The sequence below is a fragment of the Eumetopias jubatus genome, unplaced genomic scaffold (assembly GCF_037043125.1).
Source record: "Eumetopias jubatus isolate StellerSeaLion01/CBP00866 unplaced genomic scaffold, mEumJub1_p1.0 scaffold_8, whole genome shotgun sequence".
Classification (NCBI taxonomy): Eukaryota; Metazoa; Chordata; class Mammalia; order Carnivora; family Otariidae; genus Eumetopias; species Eumetopias jubatus.
The window spans coordinates 23,171,470-23,196,267 of record NW_028274814.1 but is presented as its reverse complement, the minus strand read 5'-3'; the positions used below and the strand labels follow the sequence as shown (position 1 = coordinate 23,196,267).

Genomic DNA, 24,798 nt, shown 5'->3' with positions numbered 1-24,798 from the left:
GATCGTGTGCTTATCAGCGAGTTAAACATGAGAACTGACCTAGCATGGGTCAAAATCTACAGCTAATAGTTACACACTACAACATGGATCAAGCTTGAGGACATTGTGCTACATAAAATAAGCCAAGTACAGAAGGACAAATATGGAATGACTCCACTTATAGGAGGTATCTAAAGTAGTCAAACTCCTAGAAGCTAAAAGGAGAATGGCGGTTGCCAAGGGCTGGGAGGGAGGGACGGAGATGGGGAGCTGCTATTCAGTGGGTCTAGAGTTTCAGTCATGCAAAAGGAAAAAATTTCAGAGATCTGTTATAAGGCAATGTACATATAGTTAACAAATTTAGGTGTACAGTGCAGTCTTAACAGAGCAGATTTCATGGCATATATCTTGTACCACTATAAAAAAAACCTATAACTGCGACTGGCTTCACAGTTGTGTCTCTGATCCACTTTAAGGGTTGCTTCAAGAAGTGTGAGGACATTTAATTTATAAAGGGAAATGTCTACATCCATAGGTCCAGTAGGAAGAAAGGACAAACACAGACCAAAGACCTGAATAGACATTTCACCCAAGAGGTCATATGGATGATAAACACGCAGATGAAAAGATGTTCAACATCATTAGTCATTAGGGAAATACAAGTTAAGACCTCAGTGAAAAGACAGCCCACAGATTGAGAGAAAATGTGTGTAAATCGTAGGTCTGGTAAGGGTCTACATGGTGGAAATGCTTGACATTAAGTTTTTTATTATCATGTAAGTTTCTGACATTTAACTTTTGATTGTCAAGGCATTCATTTCAAAGATCTCCATCTTGAAAAAATACTCTGCCAGCTGGCTGACCCAGTGACTAGTTGAACAACTAGATAAGAAACCAGGCTGCCCACCTACCGTGAAGTTCCCCTTTTATAAAGCCCTAGATAACTGGCCACGTGAGTGACCCCACTTTCCCCTTCCTGTGCCCCAATTCCTGCTTTTATGTTTTCAATTGCCCAATGAAGAGTAAACCTTTAAAACCCTAGCCACTTTGCCCTTGGATCCTAATAAAGGTAGAGCCCCAGGTCCGTGCTCCCCTCTCTCTCTCCCCCTCTCTCCCTGTGACCTTGCTGTGTAGCCAGCAGTGTGTTTGTGTCCTCCAGAACCTGCAATAAATCCCGGGGCTCCCTCCTCCCCTGCAAAGTCGCCTGATGGTTGCTGCTGAGGTGCATCTTGCAATCATAATAGCCACACGGGCTCCAGCAGGTAACAGGTCTGTGGCGGCTTCAGCACAAGGAGTACATAGGCCTGAGCAAGCACCTCAGACATTCCTAGCCAACAGCATTATTATCAATAGGCTGTGATTCGAGGCATCGGTCTAGTATATGGAACATATAAGGAACTATATTACAACCCAATGATGAAAAGACAACCCAATTAAAAACGGGGCAAAATACTTGAATAGGCATTTCTCCAAAGCAGTTACATACAAATAGCCAGTAAGCACATGAGAAGATGCTCAACCTTAGTTATTAGGGAAATACAAATCAAACCCATGAGATACCACTTCACTCCCAGGATGGCTAGAATCAGTAAGAAATACTAACAAGTATTTGGTGAAGATGTGGGGAAACAATCCTTCATACACTGCTGCGGATGTAAAATGGTGTAGCTGCTTTGGGCAACAGTTTGGCCGTCCCTCCAAAGGCTAACTAACCATAGAGTTACCATATAACCCAGAAATTCCAGTCCTAGGTATAGACCCCAGAGAAATGAAAACGTACATCCACACAAAAACTTATATATGAATGTTCACAGTAGCATTATTCCTAGCAGGCAAAAGTGGAAATGATTCAAATGTCCATCCACTGATGAATGAACAGAATGTGACCCAACCACAGTGGAGTATTATTCAGCCTCATAAAGGAATGAAGTAATGAGGGATATTACAACATGGATCTATGCTGAAAACATTATGCTAAGTTAAAGTAACAAGACACAAAAGGTCACATACCATAACACTCCATTCATATGAAGTGTCCAAAAATAGGTAAAACCATAGGCCCTGCAGATTAGTGGTTGCCAGAGGCTAGGGAAAGGGCAAAATTGAGAGTGACTAGTAGTGGGTACCGGGTTTCTCTTCAGAGGAATGGAAAGGTTTTGGAAACGGATGATGGTGATGGTTGCACACACGTGTGAATGTACTAAAAAGCCACTGAGTTGTATATTTTAAAAAGGTGAGTTTTATGGCCTGTGTATTATAGCTCAATAAGTAAGAAATGGGTGAGGAATACCAATCACCTCTCTCCCTTTCTTTGCAACCACCTCTCAACCTAATTTTTCTAAATTAAGGGTTGTTTTTTTTTTTAAGTAACTATACAGTGATGGCATCAGTCGATGTTTAAGAGTAATGGTTGTGTTTCGGTAACTTGTATTTGATGGCAAAGAAAATGATCGCCTGCGTAGTACAGCCACAAGCCATCACCTCTGCATGTCAGAGGGAATCCTCCTCTTAGTGTGAGGGGCCCACACTCAAAAATGAGTGAAGACGGGGCGCCTGGGTGGCTCAGTTGGTTAAGCGACTGCCTTCGGCTCAGGTCATGATCCTGGAGTCCCGGGATCGAGTCCCGCATCGGGCTCCCTGCTCTGCAGGGCATCTGCTTCTTCCTCTGACCCTCCTCCCTCTTGTGCTCTCTCTCATTCTCTCTCTCTCAAATAAATAAATAAAATCTTTAAAAAAAAAAAAAAAAGAGTGAAGAACTTCCAGTGTGGACTCACTCACTTATGTATCCTCATTTGCCCTCAGTTGCCCTGCATGCAACTCTACGGAGCTCTGACACACGTTCAGTCTGAACTCGTTCACACTCTTCCTCCTCACCTAACCAAACCCCTCGCATCACATAAGGCTGAGCAGCAGTATCCAGCCTGCCATGTGGGTTAACAGTATCTAACTGGATACTGGAGTTCGGAGTCCAGGTTTTCTTCTATATTCTCCATAATACACGACACAGTGCCAAGAATGCAGGGGGTACTCAAAAATCATCATTGATGGAATCAAGGTCTGTTGGCCTCAAGATCTTTTATTCTTACACTTGTGCTCTATATGATGAAGGAGACCGGGCACATACATAGGGGGCATGAGAGCCATGATAGAACATTTCACACATACCTGGTACTTTGCATGTTTAAATAGGTCCTTTCACTTATTACAGTGCCATGAATGGAGCCTAGTAGGTATGATCAGGCCCATTTTGTAGATAAGGGAACAGAGTTCAGAGTGGTTGTGATACGCAATGTCACAGTTGGTACTGACTCAGGTTAGTACCCAAGACTCATTCGAAAGCCCAATCACGATGCAAATTGCCACCCTAAAATTTTTTTTAATTAAGATACAGTGTTATATTCGTTAAGTGTACAACATAATGATACAACAATTCTATACATTTCTCAGTGCTCATCATGTTAAGTGTGCTTTTAATCCCCCATCTTCCCCACCCCCCACCCACCTCCCCTCTGGCAACCACCAGTTTTTTCTCTGTATTTAAGAGTCTGGGTTTTTTGTCTTGTTTTGTTTTGTTCCTTAAATTCCACATATAAGTGAAATCATATGGTATTGGTCTTAAAGCTTTATTTTTAAGGAGGCAAAGTACTAGTTAATAGATGCAGATCTTAAAGCAAGTGTAACATTTTGCTGCACAAAATAGTACATTTGGCCAACACCTCAGGGATGGCCAAGGCCCTGCAGGAATACGACACAGAGTAGAGGTCTTAAAAAATAGGGACAGAAGAGTGGACCAATCAAGGACAAATCGGAAGAACACAGGAAAGGCACCATTTCCGAAGTATACCCTGAATCCAGCCATTTCTCTCCAGTGCCACCGCTGTCCCTAATCAAGCTTGTATCACTCAGATCAGATTGCTCCATTCAGTGGCTCCCCAGAGCCCAAAGGGCTACGCTTCTTACCCTTGCTTAGACAACTCTCAATAGTCTGGCTCCTGCTGACCTCTCCTAATTCACTTTGTTCCATTCTTCCCCCAAGAGCAATGCTCCCTTCTCCTTTTCCCATCCCGCATGTATGCCAGGCCATTTCAGTCTTGGCTAATGACACTGGCTTTCTCTTCTACCTGCAATGCTCTTCTGCCTGATCTTTGTATGGCTGGCCCTCTGGGATTCAGATTTCAGCTTGTTATGTCCTCAACCTAAAGTACCTACCTGGTTCCTCTCTATCATACCACCCTCTTAAGTCTTTGCCAAACACCTATGATTAGCTGACATTTTTCTTGTTGACCCAGGTATCAATGGATGTATTGACCCTCCCCCCCTCACTCCATTGCAATGTAAGCCTCAAAAGGGCAGGGAGCTGTTTTTCTCTTGTTCTCTTTTGAATTCTCAGCACCTCACACAAGGTATGTGTTTAATAAATATGCATCAAACAAAGGTATGAATGAGTGAAAAAGACCACTGCCCTACATACTTCAGTTTTGGCTCTCTCTGGCCAAAGGAACGGTCTAGTAATTACAATCTGAGAGCAAGGTAATAGTTTTCACCTAAAAGGTAAGTGAATAGCACGATGCTACATACCTCAAAAGCACTTTGAAAACAGTCTATTATAGGTCATTTTACAACATCCAGATCAATCCCCCTCTCTTCTCTGAACTCTTCCTAGACCCCAAGGCCTTACTGATCCCTTTTACTGTCTTCAATCGTGTAAATTCGGAGATTATTATATATCACAATAGTAGGAGGGCCTATCATGTGAGTGAACTGTGCTAGGTCCTGGAAATACAATGAGTTAGTAGTTTATGTGGAATTTATACTCTGGATGGGGGACATAGATATTAAACCAATATTTGCACTAATGATTACTTAATTATATTTGTAATAAGTACCACAAAGAAAATTCAATTTGTGCTAATGGCATATTTGGAGGACAAAACCAGACCAGCTGGATAAAGGAAGCAAAGCAGGTACACAGTGGGTCAGAGAAGTAATAGTTACTCTGTAGGCTGGTTTGGGAGGCAAGAGACCACCGAGCAGGAAGGATGAAGATCATAAGTAGCATGGACTTGAAGTAAGGAGATCACAGTCTCACTTCCAGCTCTGTCACCACCTCCCCACATTCCACTTGACTTGTCCGGGCTCATCTGAAGCAACAGTGTTATTAAGAACAAAAATAAAAATGTTTAGTGTTTGCAAAACTCTACTAAAAAGAATAAAACCCCTTCATTTTCTAGAGATGAAATAATTCCAAAGAATATTAAGCATATATTATGTCCTGGGCACAAAGATCCATAAAGGTGAATGGATTTGCCCAAGATTAACATTAGTTAGTGGGTAGGGTCTCAATTAGAATCCTTAGCTCCTGAATCCCAGCCATGGATTCTTTCCAAAGGCATCCATGGCCTTCCACAATGTGGTTTAACCCTTACTAGGCATTTTTCCACTATTCTCAATGCTGGATGTCCAACTGCTGAAATCATCCCCAGATCAACGCTTACTCTGGGTCTTCTGAAATTCTGGCCCCCAACGTGAGGTCACACAGTTTCACAGTTCTGACTGTGAAATGTCCCCCACCCTTGAGCACTCAAGTACCACTTCCTCTTCTATTGTCTCATCACCAAGTTGATCCATAGCAGTGGTTCTCAAAGTGTGAGGATTCTTGGGGGATCTCAAGATCCTTTCAGTGCATCCAAGAGATCAAACTATTTTTAGAATAATACTGAGAGGTCTTTGTCACTGTATTGACATTTGCACCGTTGGTAGAGAAGGAAAGGTAACTGAAACTACTGGCACCTGGTGCAAATCAAGGCCAGAACTAGCCTCAAATTAATAGTCACTGTATTCTTCAGTGCTGTGTTGGCAAAAAAAGAAAAGGCACTTGGGGTGCCTGGGTGGCTCAGGTGTTAAGCGTCCGCCTTCGGCTCAGGTCATGATCCCAGGGTACTGGGATCGAGCCCCGCATCAGGCTCCCTGCTCAGCGGGAAGCCCGCTTCTCCCTCCTCTACTCCCCCTGCTTGTGTTCCCTCTCTCGCTGTCTCTCTCTGTCAAATAAAATCTTAAAAAGAAAAGAAAAGGCACGCTAACTTAATATTTTTGATAAAGCAGTAAAAATCATTAATTAAATCTTGACCCTTGAATACACATTTTTAACACTGTGTGTGAAGAAATCAGAAGCACACATAAAGCACCACTGCTGCTTATCAAAGTACAATGGTGATCTCAAGCAAAAACACTCAGGTGATTGAGTTCTGAGCTGATCTAGTGGCTTTCTTCCTGAAACACTATTTTCACTTAAAAAAATTACAAACTATACTCATTCAGATTTGAGTATTCAATAGACATTTTCTTCAAAATGGATAAAGTAAGCCTGTCCCTTCAAAGAAAAACACGCTCAGTATTTGTTGCCAGTGATAAAATTCAAGATTTCAAGCAAAAATTGAAATTTTAAGAAACCTGCCTCTGTGTGCTTGACATTTTCCCAATGCTAACAAGACTTTCTTGATGAGATTGATGATGATAATAGGATTTTTTAATACTGCATAATTAAAAGTCTCAACATTTACAAGATCTGTGTAATTCTGTGAACTAATTTTCCATATAATCAATTCACCATGTTACAAAATCATGCATGGGTTTAAAAAAAATCCATTTAGAGTGCAAGACAGACTAAAGATGGATTTTCCTGTAGGAATGCAAGAAGTTCATTGATAAGGTTTCAGTTCTGCGCTGCAACTAGCTTTTAGGAGACTCACTTTTTGAGTTCTGATGTGGTATTTTCTTGATTTTATGATTTTTTTTAAAGATCTTATTTATTTATTTGACAGAGAGAGACACAGCAAGAGAGGGAACACAAGCAGGGGGAGTGGGAGAGGGAGAAGCAGGCTTCCTGCGGAGCAGGGAGCCCAGTGCAGGGCTCGATCCCAGGACCCTGGGATCATGACCTGAACCAAAGGCAGATGCTTAACCAACTGAGCCACCTAGGCACCCGATTTTATGATTTTCTTGATTAACTGCGGGCTCAAACCTCACTTTAAAAACTACAGATCCTCTTTCCCATTTCTATTCGCCTTAGATCATGGCAGGGGGGGATGTCAAGTAAATGCCGTTCTTTCCTTCCCTTCAATATTCTGCTCAAGTTTGTTCAGATGTTCTTAATGGGCCCAATCAAATAAAGGTCGACTTCCAGTGCCGTTCAAGATAAAATAAGTCAAACACAGCCTATGGCTCCTGCTGATTATAATTAAAATCTCTGCACAGAATACAAAAGGCAACCACCTGAGGACTCTGAAAACTAAACAATTAGAGACAATGAAACCTGAACCAACAGAGACTGAATCATTGTACTCTACAGCACCAATTGCAGGACAAATCCCTCACTCCTATCCAAAAGACCCAGGAAAAGGGTCCCCGTGTACTAGAGAGTATGGAGTAAGTCTCTGGATTTCTTCTCTTTTTCTGATCTTTTTTTCTCACCCGCCTTGTCCTAAGGCCAACCCTGCCTCAGGTCTGCAGGGTCATCATGATATAGAGAAGTAGAAATAGGTAACCCGAATAGACTCATCTATTAAAGAAATTTAATGAGTAGTTTAAAACCTTCCAACAAAAGAAAACTCCAGGACCAGGTAACTCACTGAAAAATTCTACCAAACTATGGACCTAATTGTGTCCCTCCAAAATTCATAATTTGAAGCTCTGACCCCCCCCCCACTACCTCAGAATGTGACTATTTGGAGACAAGGCCTTTAAAGAAGTCATTAAGTTAAAACAAGGCCATTTGGGTGTGCCCCAATCCCACATGACTAGTATCTTTGTAAGTAGAGGAGATGATGACGCCTGGAAAGACACTAGGGATGCTCACACACAAAGGCATAACACGTGAAGATGCAGCAAGAGGGCAGCCATCTGCAAGCCAAGAAGGGAAGATTCAGAGAAACCCAACGCTCCTAGCACCTTGATCTTGACTTCTCGCCTCCAGACTGAGAGAAAAAAATTGTTTAAACCACCAATTGTATGGTATTTTGTTATGGTATCCCTAGTAAGGTAATACACAAATATTTAACAACAACAACAACAACAACAAATAATACCAATTCTACACAATCTCATCCAAAAAAATCTTAACTAAAAATCTCATCCAAGAAGAGGGAACAAAACTCATTTTATGAAGTTACTACTCTGATACCCTTTTTTGATTACAAGAAGATTACAAATATTCCTCATGAACAGAGGTATAAAAAAATCCTCAACAAAATATTAGCAAAGTAAGTCCATCAATATATAAATAGTAGGGCTTATCCTGAGAATATAAGTGTGGTTCAGTGTTTGAGTATCAGTGTAGTTTCACTTTATTAACAAACTAAAGAAAAATCTCATGATCATCTCAGATGCAAAAAGAGCATTAAACAAAATTCAACTTCAACTCATGGTTAAAATTCTTAGCTAACTAGAAATAAAAGCAAACATCCTTAACCTGATAAAAGTTATCTTCAAAAAAACTATAGCTAGCATACTTAAAATAGGCAGTCCATTCTCACCACTACTAGGCAGATCATATGGTAAGTCCTAGCCAATGCAGTAAGAACAAAAGACACATAGACTTGAAAGGAAGAAATAAAACTCTATTCATTGGAAAAATGATCATTTACATAGAAAATGCAATCTATAAAAAGCTCTTAGAATAAGTGAGATTACCAAGACTGTGGGTTACAAGGTTACTATTAAAAATGTATCATTGTATTTCCACAGACAAGCAATAGACTATTAAAAATAAGAACATTAAAAGGAATACCATCGATCGTAATACCAAAAAAGGAAATAATGAGGTATAAATCTAACAAAATATGTGCAGGATCTGTATGCTGCAATCTTAAGCATGTAAAAGTACCAAACAGGAATCCTAGAGCTAAAGAATACAGTAACTGAACTGAAAACGTCAATAAAGCAGCTCAATAGCATACCATAACAAGCGCCAGAAAGGGTTGGTAAGCTTGAATAGAGGTCAGTGAAAATCATCAAAGGAACAAAAAGAAAAAATGAAAAAGACCAAAGATAGCTTAAGAGACCATCAAGAAGACCAACTGATATACATTATGGGAGCCCCAAAAGGACGAGAGGGAGAGGAACGGGCAGAAAGGTTACTCAAAGAAATAATGGCTGAGAATTTCCCAAACCTGGGGAAACAGACAGACATCCAGATCCAGGACACCTAAAGAACACCAATAAGATAAACCTCAAGAGGCCCACACCAAGACACATTATCATCAAACTGTCAGAAGTTAAAGATAAAGGTAGAATTTTGAAAGCAGCAAGAGAAAGGGAACTTGTGACACCCCCTCCCCAAAAAGACTATCAGAGGATTTTTCAGCAGAAAACTTGCAGGCGAAAAACGAGTGGGGTGATATATGCAAAGTACTGAAAAAAAAAAATACCAACTAAGAATAACCTTCAAAACTGAGAGGGAGATAAAGACTTCCTGAGACAAACAAATGCTTAGAGAGTTCACCACATGCCTTACAAAAAAAATGCTAAAGAGAATTCTTCAAGTTGAAATAAAAGACATTTAACAGAAACCTAAGAGGTTAAGTATGAAACTCATTAAAGTAAATATATAGACAAAAATAGAACACTGCAGCAATATAACAGTGGTAGGCAAATTACTCTTACTACTATAAAAGCTAAAAAACAGAAGTATTAGAAACCAAAACTAAATTTTGTTAATAAATATATTTATCAACATAAAGTGTGACATTAAGAACACAGCATGTGGGATTAGGATCAAGATAGCAGAAGAGAAGGATCCTGAGCTCACCTCATTCAACAACACACTAGGTCTGCAACTACATATAGACAAATCTCTTGAATAACCTAAATACTAGCAGAACAGCTCTTCCACAGCCAAAGATATAAAGACTGCAATGTAAAGGGTAGGAATGGCAGACACAGTCTAGTCAGGACCCACACCCCAGCATGATAACCCACAAGCAGGAGGGTTATCACAGGGATTGAAGGCCTCCATGAGAAGGGAGGGGTTAAACCCCATAGGGCACCCTAGGGACCTGCATCAAGATGAGCCACTATAATGTCTGGCTTTAAAAAAAAAAAAAAAAGAGGTGGGGGGCACCTGGGGGGCTCAGTCAGTTAAGCATCTGCCTTCAGCTCAGGTCATGATCCCAGGGTCCTGGGATCGAGCCCCACATCGGGCTCCCTGCTCAGTGGGGAGCCTGCTTCTCCCTCTCCCACTCCCCCCTGCTTGTGCTCTCTCTCCCTCTATGTCAAATAAATAAATAAAATCTTAAAAAAAAAAAAAAAATCAGTGGCGCTTAACTCCAGGAGAGCAAAAGGGCTATAGAACACGAAGACTCCACTCTTAATGGGCCCAGATACAAACTCACTTGCTCCAAAACCCAGCACAGAGTAAACAATTTGATAAGCATCTGGACCACACATGAAGGACATTAGTTGACCAATTCTATGACATGTGCCAGAGGGGCACGGATCTGTAGGAATTTTATCCAGGAATGTAACTGCTGGCAGGTGCCATTTTTCTTACTCTCCTTCTGCCTAGCTAGCCTGACCTGGATGAGTAACAGTTCTGACACTTCTCATCTACCTTGCTAGCACCATTTGCCCTACCCCTGCATTCCACTGCAGACATGCCCTGCCCCACCCACCCACCCCAGCAGGTACTTGTCTAATGTGGCTCCTGTCACACCACACCTGGCATGTGGCCTTGGCAGAATGCCCCCCCCCAAAAGCAGCTCCTACCCAGCACACATCCTCAGCCAAAACCAGTACCCCCCCATCAGCTCCTGCTGTGCCAGACATACCCCCGCAATCAGTTCCTACCCTGCCACACCCAGCAGGTGTCTCAGCTGGGACCAGCACCCCTACAAAGTGGCTCCTGTCCCCCCACACCTAGCTAATGGCCTTAGAACCAGTGTTCCACCAAAGCGGCTCCTGCCCAGGGGTAGGGAATAAAGCCCTATGCAACAGTGCACACAGCAACCGCAGGTAGGACCCTCAGCCAGCTACTCCACTCATCAATTCTACCTACCAGCATGCCCACATGTCTCAGCCCAGCCACAACATGTACCTACTCAGGCGATGCCCCTGAAACACCTGGTTCTGGTGACCAGTTGGACCGCACTTCTGGGCTCCACAGGACTCCTTCAAGACCAGGAAATGTCTACCTGATCTACCTAATACACAGAGAGCTAGGCAAAATGAAGAGAGAGGAGAATGTTCCAAATGAAAGAACAAAACAAAACCTCAGAAAAAGAACTAAATGAAATGGAGATAAACAATGTACCTGATAGGGAATTCCAAGTAATTTCCATAAAGATGCTCACCAAACTTGGGAGAAGAATGGATGAACACAGTGAGAACTTCAACAAAGAGAAAATATTCAAAAACAGTAAGAGCTGAAGAATACAACTGGAGGATATTATGCTAAGTGAAGTCAATCAGAGAAAGACAATTATCATATGGTTTTACTCATAGGTGGAACATTAGTGCAGAGAACAATAGGGGAAGGGAGGGAAGACTGAATGGGAAGAAACCAGAGAGGGAGACAAACCATATGAGACTCTTGACTCCGGAAAACAAACCGAGGGTCGTGGAAAAGGAGGTGGGTGGGGGAATGGGGAAACTGGGTGATGGGCATTAAGGAGGGAATCTGATGTGATGAGCACTGGGTGTTATACGCAACTAATGAATCACTGAACATTATACCAAAAACTAATGATGTACTATATGTTGGGTAATTGAATTTAAATTAAAAAAAAAAAAGGATACAATAACTGAAATGAAAAATCCACTAGGAGGAATAAACAGCATATTCAAGGACACAGAAGAACTGAGCAGTGATCTGGCAGAGAGGGTAGTGGAAATCCTCCAAGATGAACAGCAAAAAGGAAAACAAATTTTTAATAAGGAGAATAATTTAAGGGAATTCTGGGACAACATCAAGCAAATTATCTTTCTCATTATGTATATCTTTCTCCCAGAAAGAGAAGAGAAAGGGGCAGAAAACTTGTTTGAAGAAATAATAGCTGAGAGCTTTCCTAACCTGGTGAAGGAAACAGACGTCCAGGCCCAAGAATTAGAGAACCCCAAACAAGATGAACCTGAAGACGTTCACACCAAGACACATAATAATTATAAAGTCAAGAGTGAAAGATAAAAGGAGAATCTTAAAGGCAACAACAAAAAAAAGCAACCAGATATGTACAGAGGAACACCCCTAAGACCATGAGCAGAGTTTTCAGCCGAAACTTTATAGGTCAGAAGGGAGTACACCAAAGTATAATCTACATGCTAAAAGGAAAAAACCTAGGGCACCTGAGTGGCTCAGTTGGTTAGGCGACTGCCTTCAGCTCAGGTCATGATCCTGGAGTCCTGGGATCGGGTCCCGCATCGGGCTCCCTGCTCAGTGGGGAGTCTGCTTCTCCCTCTGACCCTCCCCCCTCTCATGCTCTATCTCATTCTCTCTCTCAAATAAATAAATAAAATCTTTAAAAGGAAAAAACCCATAACCAAGAGTACTCTACCTGGCAAAATGTATCATTCAGAAATGAAAGAGAAAGAGTTTCCCAGACAGGCCGAAGCTAAAAGGAGCTCATCACCAATGAAGTGGCCTTACAAGAAGTGTTAAAGTACTTCTTGAAGCAGAAAAGAAAAGGCCATAAATAAACTTAAGAAAACTGTGAAAGGAAAAAATCTCATTGACAAAAGCAAACATAAAGATAGTGTATTGACTATTTATAAAGCTATTATGAAAATTAAAAGACAGAAATAGCAAAATCAACTAGATCTACAGTAATTATTTAAGGGATACACGAAATAAAAATATATGGCATAAATTACATAAAATGCTGGGGGATGTTAATGTAGTGCTCTTAGAATGTGTTAGGCCCTAAGCAACTGACAACTTAAAATAGACTGTTATGCATAGGAGGTTTTATATAAACCTCATGGTGACCACAAACCAAAAACCTTTACTCGATACACAAATAACAAAGAGAAAGGAATCCAAGCATAACAATAAAGTCATCAAAGCACAAGAAAGCAAAAGAAAAACTATAAAAACACTATATACAAAAATAAACTCAAAATGGATTACAGACCTAAATGTGAAACCTGAAACCATAAAATCCCTAGAAAATATAGGCAATAATTTCTCTGACATTGACCATAGAAAATTTTTCTAGATACATCTCCTCTGGCAAGGGGAACAAAAGCAAAATTAAACCATTGGGACTATATCAACATAAAAAGCTTTTACACAGCAAAGGAAACAACAAAACAAAATGGCAACCTACTGAAAGTAGATATTTGCAAATGATACATCTGATAAGGGGGTAGTATCCAAAATATATGAAAGAGCTTATACAATTCAACACCAAAAAAACAAATAATCCAATTTAAAAATGGGCAAAGGATCTGAATAGACTTTTTTCCAAAGACATACAAACGGCCAACAGACACATGAAAAGATGTTCAACATCACTCATCATCAGCATAATACAAATCAAAACCACAATAAAGGTATCACTTTACACCTGTCAGAATGGCTAAAATAAAAAAGAAATGACAAGTATTGGCAAGGATATGGAGAAAAAGGAACCCTGGTGCACTGTTAGCAGGACTGCAAATTGACAACTGTGGAAAACAGTAAGAAGGGTTCTTCAAAACTTAAAAATGGAATTACCATATGATTCAGTAATTCAACTACCAGGTATCTACCCAAGGAATATAAAAATGCTAATTCAAAAAGATATATGCACCCCTATGTTTACTGCAGCACTATTTCTAATAGTCAAGATATGGAAGCAACGCAAGTGCCCATCCACAGGTTAACAGATAAAGAAGATGTGGGGTATATATACACAATGGAATATTACTCAGCCATAAAAAGTTCTTGCCATTTATAACAACATGGGTGGATTTAGAAGGTATGATGCTAAGTGAAATCAGTCAGAGAAAAACAAATACCATATGATTTCACTCATCTGTGGAATTTAAGAAAACAAGCAAACAAAAAAATCTGTTTTTTTAAAGATTTTATTTATTTGAGAGAGAGCGAAAGTGAGCAAGTGAGAGAGAGAGAGAGAACAAGGAGGGAGGGGGGAGAGGGAGAAGCAGACATTCACCCCACCCCACCCCCTGCTGAGCAGGGAGCCTGATGTTGGGCTCGATTCTAGGACCCTGGGATCACGACCTGAACCGAAGGCAGACGCTTAACCAACTGAGCCATTCCAGATGCCCCAAAACAGACTCTTAAATACATAGAACTGGTTGCTGCTAAAGAAGAGGAGAGTGAGGGACTAGGTGAAATAGATAAAGAGAATTACGGGTGCACCTCTCATGAGCCACTGAGAAGTGTACAGAATTACTGAACAAATATAACATGATTATTTGTACCTCTATAAAATAAAAGTACATAGTTATCAATGATTACTTTAAATGTAAATGACCTAAATGCTCCAATCAAAAGATACAGGGTGACAGGATAGATCAAAAAAATAAGACCCTCTATATGCTGCCTACAAGAGATTCACCTCAGACCTAAAGACACATACAGACTGAAAGTGAAGGGCTGGCAAAAGATATTCCACGCAAATGGAAAAAAAAAAAAAAAGCTGGGGTGGCAATACTTACTAGGCAAAACAGACTTGAAACAAAGACTGTCACAAGAGACAAAGAAGGGCATTACATAACAATAAAGAAATCAATCCAACAAAAGGACGTAACAATTATAAATACCTGTGCAACTAACATAGGAGCGTATGAATAGATCAAGCAAATATTAACAGACATAAAAGAAACTGACAGTTAATACATTAAGAGTGCGACTTTAACACCCCACTTATGGCACTGATACATCATCCAGACAGAAAATCAATACGGAAACAGTGGCTTTAAAGGACAGGTTAAACCAGATGGGCTCAACAAACATATATGGAACATTTCATCCAACAGCAGAATACACATTCTCTTCAAGTGCACATGGAACATTCTCCAGGATAGATCACAAGTTAGGCTACAAAACAAGTCTCAAATTTAAGAGGACTAAATTCATATCAAGCATCTTTTCTGACCACAAAAGGCATGAAACTAGAAATTACAAGAAAAAAAAACTGGAAAAAATACAAACACTAATAGGCTAAACAACATGTCATTAACCCAGGGAAGAGATCAATACGGAAATCAAAAAAACACCTTGATACAAATGAAAATAGAAACACAGTGTTCAAAAATCTGAGACACAGCAAAGGCAGTTCTAAGGGGGACGTTTATAGTGATGCAGGAGGCCTAGGTCAAAAGAAAACAAAACAAAAACCTCAAACAATCTAAATGTACACCTACAGCAACCAGAAAAAGAAGAACAAAGCCCCAAGTTAGTAGATGGAAGGAAATAAAGATCAGAGGGGCAATAAATGATATAGAGACTAAAATTACTATAGAAAAGATCAATCTAAAAATGGGTTTTTTGAAAAGATAAAACTGATAAACCTTTAACCAGCTCATCAAGAAAAAAAAAAAAGAGGACTCACGCTCGGAAATGAAAGAGAAGCTACAACTAACACCACAGAAATGCAAGGGATAAGAGACAACTACTAACAATTACATACCAAGAAGAATGGAAAACCTAGAAGAAACAGATCAATTCCTAAAAACATATCAACTTCCAAGACTGAATCAGGAAGAAATGTAAAATCTGAATAGACTATTAGCAATGAAACTGAATCAGTTATCAAAAATACCCAAAACTCCAGGAGCAGAAAATTTCACAGGTGAATTTTACTAAACATTTAAAGTAGAGTTAATACCTATCCTTCTTAAGCTATTCACACAAATTAAAGCAGTGTTTCCAAATTCATTCTACAAGGCCAGCATTACTCTGTTAGCAAAACCAGAAACACTACAAAAAAATTATAGGCCCATATTCCTGATGAGCAGAGATGCAAAAATCCTCAACCACGTATTAGCAAACCCAATTCAAAAACTTATTAGAAGGATCATTCACCACAATCAAGTGGGAAACCAACATTATAGCACATTAACAAAATGAAGGATAAAAATCAGATTATCATGATAGATGCAGAAAAAGCACTTGACAAAAATCAAACATCCATTTATGATAAAGATTCTCAACAAAGTGAGTACAAAAGGAACATACCTCAACATAATAAACACCATGTATGGAAAGCCACAGGTAACATCATACTCAACAATGTAAAGCTGAAAACGTATCCCCTACAACCAGGAACAAGACAAGGCTATGTTCACGCCCATCACTTTTATTCAACACAGTACTGGAAGTCCTAGCCAGAGAAATTAGACAAGAAAGAAACGGCATCCAAATCGGAATGGAAGAAGTAAAACTGTCTCTATGTGCAAATGCTATGACATTAAATACAGGAAACCCTAATTTACAAAATTAATATACAGACATCTGTTGCATTTCTACACAATAATGAATTATCAGAAAGAGAAATTAAGAAAACAATTCCATTTACAATTGCATCAAAAATAGTAAAATGCCTAAGAATAATTTTAACCAAGAAGGTGAAACATCTGTACTGTGAAAATTATAAGGCACTGGTGAAATAAGTTGAAGACACAAATGGAAAGACATACCATGCTCATGGATTGGAAGAATTAGTATTGTTAAAATGTCCATACCACCCAAAGCAATTTACACATTCAGTGTAATCCCTATCAAAATACCAAGAGCATTTTTTCACAGAAATAGAACAATCGTAAAATTTGTACGGAACCACAAAAGACCACGAATAGCCAAAGCCATCTTGATAAAGAACAACAAAGCTGGAGGGATCATCCTCCCACATCTCAAGCTACACTTCTAGTCAACAGTAAATCAAAACAGTATGGTACTGGCACAATAACAGACACACAGATCAAAGGAACGGAACAGACAGCCCAGAAATAAATCCACACATATATGGTAAATTCATCTACAAAGGAGGCGGCAAGAATATACCACAGAGAAAAGACAGTCTCTTCAATAAATAGTGTTGGAAAAAGTGAACAGCTACATGAAGAAAAGAATGAAACTGAACCACTTTCTTACACCACACACAAAAAGAAACTCTAAATGTAAGACCTGAAACTATAAAACTCCTAAAAGAAAACATAGGCAGTAAACTCTTGGGTATTGGTCTGAGCAGATTTTTGTGTAAGTCTCCTCAGGCAAAAGCAACAAAAGCAGAAATAAAAAATTGAGACTGCATTGAACTAAAGCCTTTTGCACAGTGAAGGAAACCATCAACAAAATGAAGCAACCTACTGAATGAGAGAAAGTATTTGCAAAGGGTGCACCCAATAAGGGGTTAATATCCAAACATACAAAGATACATCCCTACAATGGAATATTCAGCAATTAAAAATAAAGTGTACGAATAAACACAACACAAATTTTAAATGTATTATGCTAAGAAAAAGCAGCCAAACTAAAAAAAAAAAAAAAAAAAGGCAACATACTGTACGATTGCATTCATAGGACACTCTGGAAGGGCACAACTAGTGTTGGAGAACATATCAGTCGTTCCCGTGAGTTCAGGTAAGGGTAGAGTCTGACCAAAAAGAGCGCAGAAGGGAGGTTCTGTTCAGTGATGGTGCTTTTCCACACTGTGGTTGTAGTTGTGATTATACAGTATAGCAATGTGCATTCATCAAAACTCATAACATATGCAAGAGAGTGATTTTTACTGTATATGGATTTTTGATCTTAATGTAGAAAATGAGACCGAAAGAGACAGAGGCTTCTGCTTCCTTTGACATCAGCTCTCTCTGGATGAGAGACAGGATTCATTTAACAAATGTGTAAGACCCATAAAAAAATACACCAAGTATACAACAGTAAAGAAAATAGATATCCCTGCCCTTGGGTCGTTCAGTCGACTTGAATAGACAGTGTCTGAGGAGTAGGAAAACAGAGACCAAGTGGTGTGAACAGGCTGCCATCTCTAAATACAACAAAACCCCTCCCCTCAACTATTCTACCCCCTTCACCTGCAGCCTTATTATATGTATTAAACCATCCACAGGCAAACTTCATCAAAGAGTTGCCTACCCTCACTCATGCCCCACCACCTTACTCCCTCATATTATGGAAACTGTCCTCATTTGGGTCACCAAAGAGAGGTTACTCCTCAGTCATCGTTTTACTTGACTTCTCAACAGCTTTTGACTCTGATGATCACTCCTTCTTCTAGAAACGCTCTGTACCCTTGACTCTTCTAGCTTTCCTTGACTCTTCTACCTCTCTCTGACTGTTCCTTCTCAACCAGTGTTCTCATTCCACAAGGCTCAGTCCTACCCTTGGGCCCATACTTTGCTCCATGTGCTCTCCCTTGAAACTCTCATTCACATCTAGCCTCAACTGACACCTAATGATTGTTAAGTCCCAAGGTCTCTCTGCCACTTAGAGCTCTTCTCAAAGCTCTGAACAGATAGATCCAACCACTATTCAAGATCTCACTTGGCACAAAATGGCTCAGATGGCTCAAAAACACCTCAACTCTGTACCTTCAGCATCTGACATATGAATTCCCCTACCAAACCTTTCCTATGCACATTTCTCCGTGTCTGTCCTGGCATGCAGTTCACATGCAGAAACCCAGGAGTTATCTTTGACCTTCCTCCACCTACTTTGCAAGGAACACCTACTTATTTCTTAAATCTCTTCCAAATTTTTCCACTTTACTCCACCCCTACTGCCTCTACCATAGGCCAGCAACTACCCGGTAGCTTTATAACTACTACCTGTTCTCACCACATCACTTGAATTCCTTCCAACCCAGTTGGTTTTTCAAAATGTAAATTTGATCCCCATCGCCCCTTCCTTTCACAACATAAAAGGTTTCCCATTACAGTTAGGACAAAGCCCAAATCCTCACTAGGTCTGGCCCCACCTCCAGCTCTTGTCCCATCCTTCTCACTCACTCCCTTTGCTCCAGACAAGTAGCTTCCTTTCATTCCCTCAAAGGTACCATGCACTCTGCCACCACAGGGACTTTGCACAGACTGTCCTTCTTTGGGCTGCACTCCTCTCTCCTTGATCCCAACATTAACTAGGATGCCTCTTCATCAGATCTTCGCTCCAGTAACAAGTCAACAGAGAAGGCTTTCTTTACCCTTAAGTCTAGGTCAGATTCCCGGATTTTTTTTTTTTTTTTTTTTTGGAGCATAGGTTTCCATTTAAAATTATGCAATCATTAATGGGGTCTTTTGATTCTGTCAATCACCAACACTAGTACCACAAGCTCCAGGAGAACAGGTACTTTGTATTTTGCTCAACATTGAAAAACTAGCATCTAACACCGTAGCTGCTTTATAGTAGGCACACAATAATGGCTAAAGATTGGACTCTGCAGTCCCACAAAATGAGGTATGTATAATATCCTACATGTCCACACTCTTTGTAATAGTAAAGTACTGGAAACCAACCTAACCACCTATTAACAGAGGACCTGATCAAATATATTGTGACACATGCACACAATGGAACACACTAGGCAGCCTTTAAGGCAACTTTATCTGTATTGATATAGAAAGATCTTCAAGATGTACTTGTGAATAAAAGCAATGTACAGCAAAGTGTGCATAGTGGGCTACCATTTGTGTCAAAGACAACAGTAAATAATACAAGTTTGAATTATTTGTTGGATGGAAATACCCCAACATTTAGAAGAAACTAGTAACAGTAGCTACTTGTCTGTAGAGTAGGTGGGAACCAGGTTGGGCGGGCATCAGAGGTGGGAGAGAAACCCCACTGACCACCATTTTACATTTCTAGATTCGGGGACTCATGCGAGCCACCTACCATGGGCAAAGTAATTCATCAACCCATAAAAATAGCCCTTGTCCCATGGGATACCTCAAACCCCACATCAGAATGCTCCCAGCAGTCTGTCACACTGTCCTAAAAACATCTCGGATGGGAGACTGGGACTGGGGCCACCTCCTCTACTGACACAGTCCTACGTCATCCCAGCTCCAGGACGGCAATGCCATTTGGGAAAGGGACAGTCTTCAAAATCTCCCTCCAACTCTGGCATCTGTCCCGGATGGGCAGACCCTTTTTATATCTTCAGACCCCAAATTATCTTAACCCTTACAATTCCACAACCACTTTAGCCACCCTGTACCTCTAGGTCTTCACAACTAGAGTTAACAATCATGAAAGTGTTAGCTAGGACAACCATTTCTTTGAGGACTTTTTCTTCTCCCTTAGAAGAGTCCCTAGAGCCTTATGCAATCAATAACAGCAATGATAGAATAGTCCGAACAGCTCTCACGTACTGAGTACTTTGCCAGGCACTAGGGTAAAGGCTTTAATATTTTTTTTACATAGTTAAATCATATTGCATCAACCCTATGATGTAGATTGTTTCCATTTCACAGGAAAGGAAACTGAGGCCATATGCCAACCTTCATTCCATCTGTTCTCTCACTTTATGAGGAACCCCAAACCGAGTAAAGCCTCAGGAATCCAGTTTATGAGCAGTGTTTGGGGTTTGTTTGGTTTTTGGTTTGGGGTTTTTTTGTTTTTTTTTTTTTTTTAACTGCCAGGATAACAGGAGGGATAATACTCTTTGGTCTGGGCTTCTGGAAGAGCACTCTTGACTCCTCTGGTCACAGAATTCAGACAAGATGTAGTTGGTCTATTATTTTGCTGTGACCCAGGGAACAGCCAGTTCTTACCCTATTGTCTTCCTGGATCTCCCAGTCACTGGAAAAAGTTGCCAGCTGCTGCCCTTGAGAACAGTTCGAAAACTGGAAAAGGCTGGAAAACATCCTTCTGTTCTCTTGAGTGTCTGGAAAGATGGCATCTTGGAAATTGACTCCGTGCGGCAAGAGATTATAATTCTCATCCATCCTAATGGGGAAAAAAAGAAAAAAGCAGAACTGTAGACTGGACAGCCATAGGGTATAGCAGCCTTAATCAAGAGTTGTAAAGACTGACAGTCTTGCCCTTACACAACTAGGTCTCACATGGCTCTCATTAGAGGACTTAACTATTTCTAAATGTTTCTCTGCCTCACACTACAGGAGTCTGTCCTTATCTTTTCCCAGAGGGGAGTTTAGGTGAAGGGTTGTGGGGCGGGGGGGGGGGGGGAGATGCATATGTGTCTACTTGTAGATCTCCCAAGTGGCCTTCTTTCTCACCGAGTGTTCCTTGTTTCTTGACCAAAGGAAAGCCAGTTCTAAGGACCCAGGTTTGAATCCTGCCATTGCTACTGATCTATCTGAAGAGAGATGAATTTCCTCGATTATCTAAGCTTCACTATTCCAGACAAAGATGAGGAGAATAGCACTTTCTTGCTGGTAGTGGAAGGACTGCATTAGATAAAGTGGCATACAGTGAGTGCGGTACGGATTTTAACATTTTTATAGAGCTAAGAATAAATCACCTGTTGGAAAGATAAAGAAATCACATAGAGAGAGAAGTCGAAGTTACCCTCCAGCACAAAGAGGGGATGTAGGGCTCACCAGGGAGCCTCCACTGCCACTTTCCCCTGTGACACTGCCCAGAATCTGTTCTTGTCTCATTGGGTCCCAGAATAACAGGGGAGGAATGATTTGTATGCAGTTGTTAACTTCAGGGCAACACAGCCCTGTGAAATGGAAATCTGTCAGACTACCAGTTGACTCTATTTCTGCCCTAACTTTTTGTAAATATGTCAGAGGGAAAGATTAAAGAGTTGGCTGACCACCACAGAGCCACTGGACAAAGCTCTTTCATGATAAAAATCAGGAAAAAATAATGTCTGCTCAAGTCCTCCAGCTCTTTTTGCTTTGGAAAATAAAGTTTCAGTGATTAATAGCTTTATAGCTGGGGTCTCAGTGTCCTTCCTAAAGAGAAACATGAAAAATCTGAGTTGTTTCTCTGTATCAAGAAGGATACTAGTTCACTCCTTGCTGACTTTATTTAGAAACTATACTTCCCCAGCAATTAAAAAGAAAGAAAAGAAAAACAACTCAATCTCACTAAACCACTCAAGCCAACACAAAGCACGCCATGTATTCTAAACTTAGAGGTTCTGGCTTCAATACGGGAAACATGGGTTGCCATGAGCTTATGAACGCCCCTCGGTGGGTCTTACGGTTTCCTTAGAGGGATGTGAAATCTCAAGAGGTTAAAAGTGAATCCGCAGACTGGGGTCAGAGCCATTCCAAAAGTCCTTGTTGCCTCTTCAGGGACTGGGAAGACCGGAATCATTACCAGTCTCAACTGTGGATTAATTCACTCACTAGCTTGATATGTAGGTTACATTCCAGTTCAAGGCTTCTCTCAGCTGCTCTACATCACTCTAATTCAGCGGGAGACAGCCAATGCATTTAGGGTTCCACCTGCTTCAGACCCATTGACTGAATTCTTATACACGCGAATTCTGTCTTGACTGCGGGCCAACTTTCATGGAACTTGACAGGATTCCAGGAGCCTCCAGTCAGAGAGAACCTCCTGCCTGCTTCATGGATCCTCTTCAAAGCACTACAAGCCAGGTCTTCCCCTCCTCCCCCAGCAGGCCCCCACATAAACCTTTGCTATTTTGAAAAGCCCAACGCTGAGGTCTGCTGGTGGTGGATAAGGGGGTGAAACAAAGGGACAGCTGTGCTGCATTCCACACCATGCCTATCTTGGCATTTCAGCAGGTGGGGAAAAGAGTGACTCTTCCTTCTGCAGCTAACCTGCACCAGGTGTTCTGCATAACTGTGCGTTGGTCTCACCAACCTGGTTTCTCACATTATGGAACTGAGGATCCAGAGGTTCTTCAAAAGACAATTTGCTCAAAAATCACAGGAAGAGCAGAGCCAAAATTCCAACGAGAATCTGATTTCAAAGTCTGGTGTTTTCCCCCCCTCACCATCCCAAGCTACTCCCAGGGAATCCAATTAAAAGTACAAATTTTAAGAAGAGTCAAATGGATTTTTGGAAACTATCTTGGGCTTTTGCCTGAAACACTCCAACGCTTTAAGCACTGAAATCATCCCTGTTTGGGGGTTTGGTTTGGTTTTGTTTTTTAACAGCCTTAGCCAAATACACCCCAGGACCTTTGTCGAGACGTCCCACGGAGCAGGAGAGAACAAAGAGTAAGGAAAGGAGCCCAAGGCGTATTCCAAAATGGTACGGGCAGGATTCCCTGTTGTTCCTGACCTGGCTCCGGATAACGGTGCCCTCGGGAGGTCGCGCGGATAGCTGGAGGAGAAGGAGTGGGCGGGAGGTGCCGCGCTCACCTGAGGAAGAAGAAATACGAGTAGTCCTGGACCACGGTGTGGGAGTGACACGAGAAGTAGCCCAGGCCAGTGAGGTTGAGTCTGGAGCCCGCGGGCACCTCGAGCATGCTGCCCCACGCCTGGTCGCACAGCATCTCGATCTCGGCGGAGTAGAAGAGCCCCGCGTCGCTGGCCTCGTACTGCCACGGCAGGTAGTTGTACAGGCCGTGCACCTCCTGGTGCAGCGCCAGCACCTTGGCGTACACGATGATCTCCGCCAGCTCGGCGCGGCAGCCCTCGCTCAGGGGTCTCCACTCGGAGGGCAGCTGACAGCCGCGGGCGGTTGCAAGCCGGCCGGCCAGGCAGAGCGCCGCGAGCAGCAGCGGGCGCAGCATGCCGGCGGCGGGAGCGGGCGGCCGGCGCGGCCGGGGTCGGCGCTGCGCCCTGGGCGCACTAGCCTGGGCGCATGGCGGGGGCTCCCGGGACTGGCAGCACAGAGCGGGGTGGCGCGCGGCCGCCGCGAGCGAGAGGCGTCGGCGAGCCGGGAGCGCCCGCCCCGGGGCCGACAGCGCCGCCCCGCCGGCCGGCGAAGGGCAGCCCTGGGCGCTGGGCTTGGAGCGCCGCTCTCCCAGCCGCCGAGCTTACGGCGCCCGGCCCTCGCCCGCGGCGCTTTAAAAGGTCTCGGGGCGGGCCAGCCGCCCGCCTCCTGCCCTGCCCCCCGCGACGGGGCGTGGGCGGCGGCGGGACAGGGCGGGGAGGCGGCCGCGGCGGAGGTGGGCCCCCGGCCAGGGGCGCTCGGCAGCCGCTGCGCGCCGTGTCCGTCCCGGCCCGCACCCCTCCCCAGGCCCCCGCGCGGAGTTGGGGGGAGTGCGCGGGCTGCGCGAGAAGGTCACTCGCTGCCCGGAGCGGCGGCGCAGCCCTTGTCCCGCGCGCCCCACGGATGCGCTGGGTTAAAGCTTTCCAGGCGGAAAGCCTGTTCCAAACGCGTGGCCTCCTGACAATGATCGTTGTTGCTTTGCATGATTCCTCCGTAGAGGCGTTTAAGTTTTCTGCGTAGTTCTTTTAGGGTCGAAATGCGTAGAAATCAAATCTGACTTCTGCTTCGCGGAGGTGAGTTAGGAAGTTCAGCGAGGGCTAATAAACTTTTTTGGAGAGCTCTCTCTCTTTCGCTCTCTTTCGTGTTGCTTATTATTTCATGATAGTCCTAGGAAAGCCCTAATAAAAGATTTGAGGAGCCTTTTTGTCCTGATTTTCCTAAAGCTGCATGATTTATATAATTCCTACTTCCAGATTCTGCTACACCTGTGGAACAAATGAGGAAGTAAATTCCAACCAGCTTTTCACAAGTCAATGCGTGAGTCTGATGAGACTCAGGCTCAACAGTCTCTCTCTCTCTAAACTCAGCAGCTCCTTTTATCTCCAGATTGCCCTGAGTGTTCTAATGTACTAAGAAGAAGAAAAAACACGATGTTTATAACTGTATCTATAATATGTTTATATGTATTACATCTTACATATAATCATGCATGTAATATGCATTCCATGGTACATGTCATATAGTATGTAATATATACTTAT

General features: G+C 42.1%; 1 protein-coding gene across 1 annotated transcript in view; it reads right to left on the bottom strand.

Moving 5' to 3' along the window:
* The window catches only part of CCDC3 (coiled-coil domain containing 3), a 117,027-nt gene extending 93,412 nt beyond the window's left edge, over nt 1-23,615 (bottom strand). The window contains exons 1-2 of the mRNA XM_028114710.2: nt 23,242-23,615; nt 20,707-20,881 (exon numbers count right to left, since the gene is read on the bottom strand). Of these exons, the coding sequence (XP_027970511.1) occupies nt 20,707-20,881; nt 23,242-23,615 (549 nt within the window). The remainder of the gene's footprint in view (nt 1-20,706; nt 20,882-23,241) is intronic.
* Between the last annotated feature and the right edge of the window lie 1,183 nt (nt 23,616-24,798).